General features: G+C 36.8%; 1 protein-coding gene across 15 annotated transcripts in view; it reads right to left on the reverse strand.

The window, feature by feature from the left end:
- The window catches only part of RBMS3 (RNA binding motif single stranded interacting protein 3), an 830,766-nt gene that overhangs the window by 525,208 nt on the left and 292,971 nt on the right, over positions 1–12,587 (reverse strand). For all 15 annotated transcript variants that reach the window (XM_027584288.2, XM_027584297.2, XM_027584292.2 and 12 more), the window contains exon 3: positions 4,784–4,842. In XM_027584288.2, the coding sequence (XP_027440089.1) occupies positions 4,784–4,842 (59 nt within the window). The remainder of the gene's footprint in view (positions 1–4,783; positions 4,843–12,587) is intronic.

Here is a 12,587-nt window from a genome sequence, read left to right on the forward strand (position 1 = left end):
CCATAAGTATAATTCAACCAGCTTGTGACAACAAAGGCAAAAGGAAGTATTTCAAACTCTTAGAAGTTGGTATGCTTGGCACACGCTAACTATGCTTATATCCTATGGCTATTAGGCATGGAAACTTTCTATGGAATATCCATTACTCATTCCCTCTGCTCTAAACACATAGCCTGTCGGAAAAATGGTGTGGGGAGGGGTACAGAGGAAGCCAAACTTAAAAAGCAGGAAAAGGCAGAGACAAGTAAATTCATTGAAGATTTACACCACGTTTTCAATGGCTTCTTTCATTTAATTTTCCCTGACTTTTTAAATTAGTAAATATACTGGACCCAGAGGGAAACATATGGAGAAAAGCAGGAAAACAAACAAACAAAAAAACAAAGCAGTGCAAATCTCTGTGTCTTGTACAATAGCCCTTATTTGGTCTTTGCATTTGCGTATCTGAATGAACTGTGGTCTGCTTTTCATTAATCTCCATCTGGAGCTGTTGCCTGCTTTGTTCAGCAATTTCTGGTCATTTTGGCCTGACGGTGACTGTTTTGTTTTATGTTGCCATATTTTACAGAATGAAAACTGCCACAGCCACCACCCAAGAAAGAACAATCTTGAAGACGAGAGGTTATGTTGAAGGAGCTCTCCATGACCCCTTCCAGAACAGAGAGTGAGTGTGTTTCTCTGGGCCTGCCTACTGTGGAGAACTTCAGGGTGTGAGTGGGATACAAGGAGGGAACAAAAGCCTTTCTTTCAGATGCTAAGTTAGGGTAAGAGCCTAAGGTTGGGCTAATATATCAAGGTTCATTTTGAGGCTTTTTCTTTTCATCTTCAAGGAGACTAGTGAATGTACTTCCTCACACCCCACTAAATACAAACTTGCATGTAATATACTGCATGTGCAACAGCTCATGAAAAATTGAATTCATATCATATCCTTAAAAACAAAAATAAATAAATCCTGTCTTCCTAAGATTTGGTTTTAATTGCACAGCCGGAGTCTGGAGGCGAAGTTGCAAATGGTTCAGAAGCAAGTGTCTCAGAGAAGACCAAATCCAATTTGCATTCTCTAATGACAAGCTCGTGATTTTGTTTGAAAAAGCCACGTCACCCTTTCCATTCCCTTCCTTAAGAAATCCACGGTCAAGAAGAACTCAATTTCTGCCGATTATTTAAAAAAGCAAAACATAATATTCTCTCCCAATTGATTACCATTTTCATCTGACATTATTTTACAAGAAACAAAGAAATGTATAGTCATAGGCTCCTCATAGTTCATAAAAAGAACCACCAAAACATAAATATAATAAATATAAGTGAAACCAGATCATTTTTCCAAGAACTGGTTTTGTTTTTGTTTTTGTTTTGTTTTGTTTGTTTGTTTTGTCTGAAAAGACAACAGATTTGGAGAAATGTAAAGTTAATAATAATCTAGCACCCATATTCTCACCCCCTTGACATATTTTTTTGTTTAATATTGCCAGTATTTTATACCACAGCTGACACCAGGTGTTGTTGAATGTTATCCATGCAGAACTCACTTACTCATCAAATCAGGCCATATTATTACTATTATTATTATTATTTTACAGATGGGGAAACTGAGGCACCCAGGAATGTTGAGTCATTTACCACAGATCACACAGCTTACTTAGTGGAGAGGCAGTGTTCAAACCAGGCAGTCTGGCTTTACCACAGATATAACTGTAAGCCATACTTACTCTCAAATATTTACCTAGTTCTGTATTTATTTTACACATGATTTTATATTCCTCTATATTCATTTAACTTCCTATAATAAACATGTTCATCATCTGACATAGTTTAGTATTCTTTCCTGTCATTGCAATGGCCGTGTCAGTTGTATATGCTCCATAAGCTAGAATTGGGAGGTTGCCTATACTTGTGTCCAATACAGAGAATGAAAGAGTGCTCAGCGTGTGCCTATTTACACATCCTTTAAACATTTGTTTGAATAAAATATTTGGGACAACGTTCTCAGTGTGATTACTAGAGTCAATAATATGCCTTTTATTGCTCTCTCCACACTGACTTTATAAGAAGTCTCTACTAATTTAGGATGATGCCAACAAAGATGGGTGACCAGATAGACAGGAACCAGCATTGGATGGCCTGCGTGAAATAATGTTTGCTACCTGAGTGGATATAAACTATCACTGCAAATTACTTTAATACGCATGTTTCCAGTTGTTTCTTGACTCACCCGGAAGACACTGCTCCTTCGCAGTCCTTTTAAGTGTTTGTTGGTTTTTGTATTTTGTTTTTCCTTTCTAACATCTCTCCCAATGGATCTATAAGTGCGGAGTTCTCCTTGCTCCTAAATCCATCTGGTTTTGCTCCTACTTAAAATCTCCAATTTAGAATCTTTCATCATAAAATCTTACAACCAGTGAATCTTCATTTTCACTATTGTCTATAGACCCCCAGGTATCATTGCTCTTAGCTCTCTACAAATACCTTCTGGATCAGTTACTTTCCCCAATACTATTCTGCTTCAGTTCCTGGCTATTTCAATAAATACTTAGATGGTTGTTTCAATGTCTTATTTTATCAGTTCCTTGAACTCCTCAATGATGTCACATCTTCCTTCCAACCTTAGAAACGCACTCCCCTGGTTATCATTGACAACTATAAACAATTTTCCATAAATATAATTGCTGCCTCTTCCCAACTGCATGTCATTTGTACTGGTAACCATTTCAAGGGCCATTTTTTTCTGAAAAGAATATTCTATATAGGATTCAGAATATCATTAAAATAATATTTTCCCTCAAACATGAAAGTGACAGTAATACCTTTCTGATCATGAGTGCTTACTTTCCTAAAAGGATACCCACCTCCATGTATTTGAGGAAGATTATGATTCAGAATCACTACTGTTAATCCACAGGCTCCAAATGTTGAAAAGGTGGAGGCTTTTATTTGTGTGTGTAGGATGACCACATGTTCACTCCACCTTCTTTATACTGCCCTCAAGGCAAAAGGTCTAATAGCCCTCGGGCTTCCCATAAGGTCATCTTTAGCTACTCTTCTATTAAATGCTTTCCCCAGGAGGTTCCAGGGTCCCTTTCTTCCTCCCTTCCTTCCTCTCTCCCTTTCCTCCATCTTTCCCTCCCTCTTTCATCTCCTTCTGTATTTATCAGTGCTTATTACGAGACTAGTAGTCTCCAAACCACTTTTTAAATCCATATTACAATGAATAAAAATATTTTGTATTAGCAAACCCAAAATTCATTTGTATGTTTAAAACATACGCATTTGTAAAATTACACTAATATGTTCTAAAATCACACACAGGAGGTTGATATAAAAACAGAGATATGTTCTAATATTTTCTTCTAGCATCCCCAACAGATAGTCAAGCATTCCCCTGCAATACCTCACTTCGAAGGCAGTCTTTCTAGGTTACATAGGTCCTGTCTTCATTGAGTTTAAGTCTTTTTGGAGAGAGAGAGAGAATTAAATAAACTATCACAAGAAAATGTGGATAGGAGTGTTAGGAGTTTCTTCTATTCTAGCTACGTGGATCTGCTCAATTACATCCTAAAATTCTTTCTCCCAGACCTTTCCCAAGCTCATCCATTCTGACTTGCCTTTATAAACTTCATTCCCCCAAAAGAAATCTTCATCTTCTCCTCTCACAGTGTTTTGTGCGTATCTCTATTATGGATATCTATGTTACACTTTCACATGTATTAGGCCAATAACACTGATCCCAGTAAACATGTTAGGATTAGTTTCTTGGTTTTCTCTTTGGTTTTCTTTTCAAAATGAACAATTAAATGACAGGAACCTGTCTTCTTATTTTTTGGCTTGTAGTACCTAAATACCTAGTGCATTTGTGAGATTTTAGGAGACGTGCAATGTTTTGTTTTGTTTTGTTTTGTTTTTTATTGCTGAATAGAACCTGACTACCATTACCCAAGTAGGCTACGATATATTTTCAGTATATGAGTGTCTGTTCCTAAAACATATGCACATTATATCTGTATGTGAAATAGGAGCAGTATTTAGAATGATGTTGGCTCTACCATACTTCTTGATGTCAGTATTACAAAAAAGGCTGGATTACAGGAACAACAAATAACATATGTTACAAGAAGCATTCCAATTTTCTAGTAAGAACTGAGTCATGCAAGAGAGACCATACAGATTTCACAAATAATATATAACGCAACCCTTAAAAGAGTATGGGATTCCCAGACATGAAGAAACATGAGTCACAGATATAGTCACATAACTTCAGAAATGTTTCCAGGGGGAAGCAAACAAACAAAAAAAAAAGACTTAATAAGATACCAACTCAGATCCCGAGAGATGCTAACAGCAGAAGCTTAGACAGAATGGGCCCATCCATAAATTAATTCCTAGTCAACCCATGTTGCAAAAGCTTTAAAGAACAGATAAATTAAAACGTGCTTTGCATGGGGAACTTTTCCCCAGAGTTCCTCATTTTTATATAGGAAATCAATTTGCATCACTGATGATATCATTCAAATCAGACAACCCAAAGTTGTTAAGAGGTAATTTAGTTTTACGCTGAAGCAATTTGATACTTGTTCTGATTTGTGATTTTCATTTTGTTTGTTAATGAAAAAAATTAATGAACAATGTTACTAGAAATACAACTCATCAAAGCCTCAGCATTATTAAAGAGGTTTGCCATATACTGTACATCGTGATCATTGTGCAGTTGGTGCCTGGACCTCTGCCTTGGAGGAGCCATCAATCCAGCAAGAATCCATGGTACAGATGCCCTTACACATACCTTTGCACTGATTTGTGTTTTTGTCCAGAATTGCCTTTGTGGATACAATTTTTCCATACCTGAAAGAGAGAGAGAGAGGGAAAAATCCATGTTATTATAGCCCAATGAAGACGCTTAAAATATCTTAATGAACATTGGTACACACACAGTTGAGCAGGAATAAACCAAGAAAATAAGCTCTGCACTCCCATTTCACACCTGGATGATCACTTTTCACCAGTTCTTCTTTATAACTCGAGAATGAGCTTCCCTACATAATCACTGGGTTGAGCCTTCAAAAATAGACCTGTCAGGCTGTCATAGGTGGCTGAAAGGGGGTTGCGTGTGATTGTGATCAAAGTAAATCATACTGTGGATTGCTGGAGAAAAGCACAGACCTTGGCGCCAGGGATAAACAGGGCTTACATCCAGCTCTGGCGCTGACCTAGTGTTGCAATGCTGAGCAGTTTAACACAACTTCTCCAAAACTATTTTTTTCATCTGTAAAAAATGAGAATTGTAGTAATTCCCTTTCAGCATTTGGGAGAGGGTTAAATTGAAATATTAAGATTTCCTAGCAGTGCTCCTAAGATAAATAGGATTTTTTTTTTGCTATTAAATACATACTGTAAGTTAATTGAGGATAAGGACTGAGTTTTGTATTCTCAGTGCCTGCCACCATATGTAATAGGAACCCAATAAATGTTTGCTATAAATAAATGAACGATACAAGTAATCCAATGGTACTTCATCTACATTAAAGTTTCTACCATAAACACATATAAGTTATATTCATTATTTTATCATCTCTTGCAAAAGACCTAGTCTAGGTTTTGTTTTTTAAAAGATGGGTAATATGGAGAATGAAAATCTCTTTAAGCCTGTTTCCTAAGGTATAAATGATAGGACTGAAGAAGATAATTTCTAAAACCCTGTCCTTCTTTAGGATTCCATGAAGGATGCTCCTGAATCATCATAACATGGAGAAATTATAATGCAAATTTAAGTGCCAAGTTTACTAAGAACTCATACTTATGTTCGAGATTTCAGCCATGTTACAACATGTTTGGCAAGTTTTCTTTTAATTCTGTGTTCCTAACCAAGTGTGAGTATATATGACAAATAGTAAATATTCCATGTCAGAATAAACTAGGTTCCCTATCACCACTGTTTCTTTTGCATTTACAATACCCTCTTATTATATCTTCAATTCTTTGGAGCATTTTGGTGATCATTTATTAATATTCTAGTGTTGATAATGTCATTGTGCTAGAAATGCCTTCGCCTCTTTTCTTCCCCCCCCCCAGATGTTTATGGCTTGTTTTTGTTTTTTGGCAAAATTCATGATAAAGATTCTCAGTAAAATAAAAATTAAGATTGCCACTGTAGATTTTTTGTAAGTGTACTTCATTGGGTTGACAATCTTAATTTGTTTTTTTTGTTTGTTTGTTTGTTTGTTTTTGAGAGAGAGAGAGAGCACCCCTGGGCCAGGGTGGGGAGGGGCAGAGGGAGAGGGAGAAAGAAAATCTCAAGTAGACTTCATGCCCAGCACAGAGCCCCAACAACAAGCTTGATCTCATGACCCTAAGATCATGAACTTGAGCCAAAATCAAGAGTCAGACACTCAACTGACTGAGCCATCCAGGTACCTCTTAGATGGTTTGACCAAGGATGGACTGAGGGTCCTCTAGAAATTCATGGAATTAATGTCATTATGAAAATAATAGCACCAATAGCTATGAAAATCATTATGAGTTGACCTATCAATAGATCACAATAGGAACTAGAATATTTGTATCTACTTAGATGAAGGGGTCTGAGATAATTCCCACGAGTCACCTACATGCCCCTTACTAAAGTCAGCCAGAACTGAGATGAAGCTATCCAAAACTGAATTGAGTAGATTTTGCCAGCATAATCCTGACATTTCAGCTGCTTGCATGCCTGGTACCACTGCATTTTCCACACCTTTATAACTATAACTCTATAGTTAAATAAATCAGAGAGAGCTAGGGCTGAAAGTGTCTACTATCATTTTGCAAATGTAGAAAATGTAATCTAAGAGATCACTAACTTGATCAAAATCACATAATTTGTGAAAGTTACAGGAGGGACTGGAATATGGGATTTTTAAGACTGGTACAGTGCTTAACCATTATACCAACTGCCTCCAAAACAGAGAAGCTACACATATTAACTCTTCTACTTTAAAGATTTATTTATTTATTTATTTGAGAAAGCGAGAATGAGAGAGAGAAAGAGTACATGAGATGGGGGAGGGTTAGAGGGAGAAGCAGGCTCCTCGCTGAGCAGGGAGCCCAATGTGGGACTCAATCCCGGGACTCCAGGATCATGACCTGAGTCAAAGGCAGTCACTTAACCAACTGAGCCACCCAGATGCCTGTCAACTCTTCCACTTTAATCAATCTTCATGTCTTTGGGAATTCAGGTATTCAACTCCAGGGCAATATAGTATAGTGGTGAAAAGAATACGCTATGACAAAAACTGTCATGACTCAAATCTTGATTCAGCCTGGGTATATTTGATTGGCTAAGTAAGCCTTATGTGTCTTTTGTATCATCTCACCATCTATAATTACATAAATCCATTTATTTAAATATTCATTTAGACTATTATCTATTTAAAATTATATACATCTACGTACAAATATATAAAATGATAATAATCTCTACCTCATAAGGTTGTTTTGAGGGTTAAGTGGGGTTTACTGCGATGATAACAGTGGCCGGCATAGAATAAGTGCTCATTAAATATTAGCTCTTTTTGTGATTATTTCCTTCCTGTTATCTGCTATATAAAAATGTCTCTAGTCCTTGGCATTCTCTGAGGTGGTTAAGAAGTGGAAGGGGGTAAAGTCCTGTCCCAAAGGACAGTTTAAAACATTAATACTTAGACTGTCTAAATCTTCCACTAAGAAATTTGGAAGGATAATTTACATTTACCATTTATATTGTTATTTTTAATGGTAGGGATTAGATTAACTATGTTGTCACTGTACTTAACCATACAAATACCCATAGGTTCAAAGCTTTTGTTTGTTTGTTTGTTAGGTACTACTGAAATGTCTATTACCTCATGCCTATTTTTAAACAAGCCCACTTCCTCCAAAATTTGTCACCCCCCAATGTCCCCGTTCCAACAAACACATACAGACTCTCCTTCAAGCTTTATTTCATCCCAAGAGTTTCTCTTTTATGGAAAGAACCAGTAAAATACTATCATATTTGCACAGTCTCTTCAGTCTACAGTGGTTTAAAGTATCTGTAACTGTACCTTTTTTTTAAGATTTATTTATTTTAGAGAGAGAGAGAAAACGTGAGCATAGGGAAGGGCAGAGGAAGAGGGAGAGAGAGAGAATCTCAAGGAGACTCCACACTGAGTGCAGATTTCCCCACACAGGGCTGGATCATGCAACCCTGAGATCATGACCTGAGCCAAAATCAAGAGTTGGTCGCCCAACTGACTGAGCCACCCAGCCGCCCCTCTAAAATTGTACCTATTAATGACAGTAATGTTTGCTAGATTTGGGCTATTCAGGCAAGTAAACATTTGCAAGACTATATGTATCTTAGTGTAGAAAACAAAAAGGGAGAAGAAAGGGAACATTTGCTGAAATTTTTTTTTCCACACAAAGCACTATTCAATACAGTGTGGGAGAAGTAAAAACTAGAGGAAGAAAAAGAATTTAGAACATTTATAACCATCTAACATCAGGCACACAAACCCTTAAGACAAAAATCCTTCTTAATTGCTTTCTAAAGCTACTCTTGAAAATTTTATATATAAGTACCTTCCAAATTAAAATTTAGCTCTCTTTTAAAGAGGAAACTAAAAATTACTGTATCTCATAGTGAATTACATCTCCCAATGGGACTTTTAGCCTATGATGTGCCAATATTACTAGGATGTCTTTCTTTTCCTTCACTGAATGTAGTATATGTAAAAAAAGAAATAGCTGTCATTTTATTACGGCCAAAAAAAAAAAAAAAAAAAGGAAAGGAAGGAAATGCTTTCTTATGGAAAGCATTTGTAAATATTTTGGCAAGCAACTTTATTCTAAAACGAAATATTATGTCCCAGGAAGCATTATAATGCTACTATGAGTGGAAAATCACTCATCACATACACACACACACACCAAAAAGTAAATTATGCTATTTCTTGATTTCCCTATTCCTAATTACACTCAGGGAGGGCTTTCCAATAGTGCCCAATCACGAAACAATGGAACACAACTGAGAGTACCTGACGTAGCCACTAGTGTGACTAGAGTTAAAAAAATTTAATTCTTTGGCTCAGTTACAGTATTTTGCACTAACAATTATTTCACAAAGCTGTGATATGCTTTAAACAACAAGAGAAGGTATTTAATGGGCCATTGGTTCCAGTTCATGTTTGAACTCTCCCAGTGACAAACAGGTACTTTCTGCATGACTGGTGCTGTATTCTCCATGCTCTGCAAAGTCAACATCTGATGGAGGTAAATAAAGGTTAGGCTTTTTTTTTTTTTTTTTTTTAAAGATCCAAACCACCATAAACAGAAAAGCCACCTACGTCATCTACCTGTGAAGAATTATATCAAATCTTTCTTCCTGATGTTTTGTCAAAGTATCCTAATGGACTAGAGTAAAAACTACTATACAGGCTAACGACACATTTTTATACATTCTGAAGAAAAAATACTTCTGAGGCAAAGGTATTTCCAAACATAAGTTATCTCACTTCTTCACTCTTCCTTTCTTTGGGTTTAGAGCAAGACTGTAAGTATTCATAAAGTTTTTCTTTATGACACCCATGAGTAGAAAGCAAAATCTGAAAATGGTCGCAAAATATGCGATCAGATTATTTCAGGATGATGCCTGGAAACAGACACCTGAGCACTCGTGCCATGTGCTTCTGGCTCCAGAAGCTTCCAGACAAATCCAATTCACTTTTCCATGCTTTCATTTCATACAGCCAGAAGAGATACAGGATTATCCACAGTCAACTTCCTCCAGGATGGGTTCAACTTCTCAGGGGAAACAAATAAATGAAGTGAACACATTTAGTATCCTGATTCTTACATTCAGCACCTTCTCTAAGCCAATGTGAGAAACCCCTAATTCACATTGCTAAGATGGTTTTAGGCATAAAAATATGCGACTCCACATAATACCTGCATATTCACCAGCTATCCAGAGGGCCAGTGCATTCTCCAAATGCGGCCAGGTCCCAAATAACATTTTCTTTCCACTCTAAGAGCACTCTGTAAAACAGTAGCCAATCTGTAATAACTACCCAATTATTATATTTTATGTTTTAATAACTGAGTTTTATATAGTTATGTGTTGTCTATTAACTGACTTTTACCCTAGCTTGTCAGCTCAAGTTTTACATTTAATTTTTTAAAGAACAGCCAATTCTTTCTGGCATTTATTCTTATTCTTTAACAGCATCTGGGTCAAACTGTTTGTTGATACACTTGATTATTCCACATACAAGCTTAATTTGAACAAATGGCATCTTTTATTTTCCAAAGTTGAAAAGAAAATAGAACTATTATGGGTCTACTCATCATGCATTATGAAGACATCAAATTGGTGGGATCTTTCTATAAAGAATTTATTTTTAAATCCTTTTGCTGAATCACCCACTGTGTATATTAATTCAAAAAATACAGGCAAAGACTGAAAATAGAGTCTCCGCAGTCAATTAACTCCCAGCTAACTCATTTTTCACATGCCTTCTGTATTGATACCAGACTCAAAAAAGGTACTGCATTTATTTAACGAGTGAAACATTATCCTTTCAGCAAATGTGGCTGTTTGCCTACTTCTAGATGGCTCATTCATTCTTTGGCATTTTAGGATGTTAATGGAATATAGCTATGGCTTTAGGGATCCAGTAGGAATGTGGTGGGGCCATTCCTTCGATTGGCCACATCAGCCAGGTTTCATCTACAAGTCCACAGCTCAGTAATATCCTGAAGCATTAACAAGTTTAATCTACCACTGAGTGGCCAAAGCCAGCAATAACTGGTGGGCTGAACTATGTCCCCTCAAAATTCATGTGTTGAAGTCTTAACCACCAGTACCTCAGAATGTAATCCATATTCAGAAAGACAGCCTTTAGATAATTAAGGCAAAACAAGGTCAGATGGGAGGGCCTAATTCTAACATGACTGGTGTCCTTATAGATTAGGACAAAGATAGGCACAAAGGAGAGACCACGTGAGGACACTGAGGTAAGACAGCCATTTGTGAGCCAAGGAGAGAGGCCTCAAAAGAAACACCAACATCTGGATCTCATACTTCTCACCTCCAGAACTGTGAGAAAATAAATTTTGTCATTTAAGCCACCCAGTGTGTAATATTTTGTGATGGCAGCCCTAGCAAACTAATACAATAACATCTATCCAAGACCTGGTAAGCTTTGGAAAAAGGAAGAGAAGTGAGACTATCCAGACCACTGTCCTCCTTTTAATGCTTTGCTCAATGATTTCACAGTTGGTACCTCCAAGCCCTAACCTATCACCCCCAAACTCTTTGTCATCCAACACCTGTGTGGATGACAGAAGCCAAGAAGTATCCCAGCATCACCCAGAAGAGGCAACTAATAATCTAGAACCTGGTTCTTAGCCTTGTGGTCTGGACATTCTTTCCCTCCCTTGCCCACCCCAGAGATAGTCAAACTCTTGAATCATGGATCCACACCAAGTTAATTTCACAAGTCCATTGCACAAACTAAAATGCCATTTATTAACTTACAACTTGAGAATAACACATTACAAAGAACACAAAATAAGAGTTTCCAGTTGGGAGAATTGAAGAAAACTTCTCAGAAGAGGAAGTGTTTGAAGAAAGGGCAACATTTTGGCAATCAGAAGCTTTTTATTCTTCTGAGGAATAATAAAAACAATTCCTCCAAAAAAGTTTATTTTTTACACCAGTGTGTTATTTAGCAAATTACTATTTTCACAAATAGTCTCACCAAAATTCTACGGCTATAACATTACATTTACAATCTGACCAACCCTCAGACAATGGTCCTCAAAGGCTAATGTGCACCAGAGTCTCTCGGAGGAGCTTATTAACACACAAATCGCGGGGCCCTACTTCCAGAAATACTGATTCAGTAGGTAGAAGGTGGGTCTGAAGAATTTGCATTTCTAACAAGATCCCAGGTAACACCACTACAGCTAGATAGTGTTTTGAGAACCACCACTTCAAGAGAATAACACACCAACAGCAAAGCACATGTGGTTAGATATTTGCAAGACTCCAGAGACTAAGGGAGCTTTCTGCAGACATGGAAAACTACTTTCAAAACTGCAAACAATATTTGCCTTTGATCAAATGATATTCCATGTTGAAAAGGCAGACTATAATTTTTTGTCAGAGTTTTTGCTTAATATAGCCAATATAATGACTACTTAAAACCCAAGTAGATCTGGTTTGGAATTTTTTCAGGTACTTTTTAGAAAGAAAGTCCAGTGAAAACACATGGGCCATGTCTATGTTAACTCTCTTCCTTCACTTAAAATAACTGGTGGTTAATTAGTGGTTTGATTGAATTAGAGTGCTAATACAGTGAGAAAACTGGCAAGCAGATGATTAGAACCGGTTAGTGCTTTTGTTGGTCCTTTAATTAGAAATGGGTATAAACCTGGAGCAGATATACCAGACCAAAGATGAATACTTTCAAATTCTAAAATAAAACAAAACAAAATCATTAAGCCGCTGGTTCTTGGAGTTGGTAACCCGTGGACTATACTTTAGATTATATATTTTGGTTACATAGTTAAGGTACATACCCTACCTTCTT

The sequence above is a fragment of the Zalophus californianus genome, chromosome 1 (assembly GCF_009762305.2).
Source record: "Zalophus californianus isolate mZalCal1 chromosome 1, mZalCal1.pri.v2, whole genome shotgun sequence".
Classification (NCBI taxonomy): Eukaryota; Metazoa; Chordata; class Mammalia; order Carnivora; family Otariidae; genus Zalophus; species Zalophus californianus.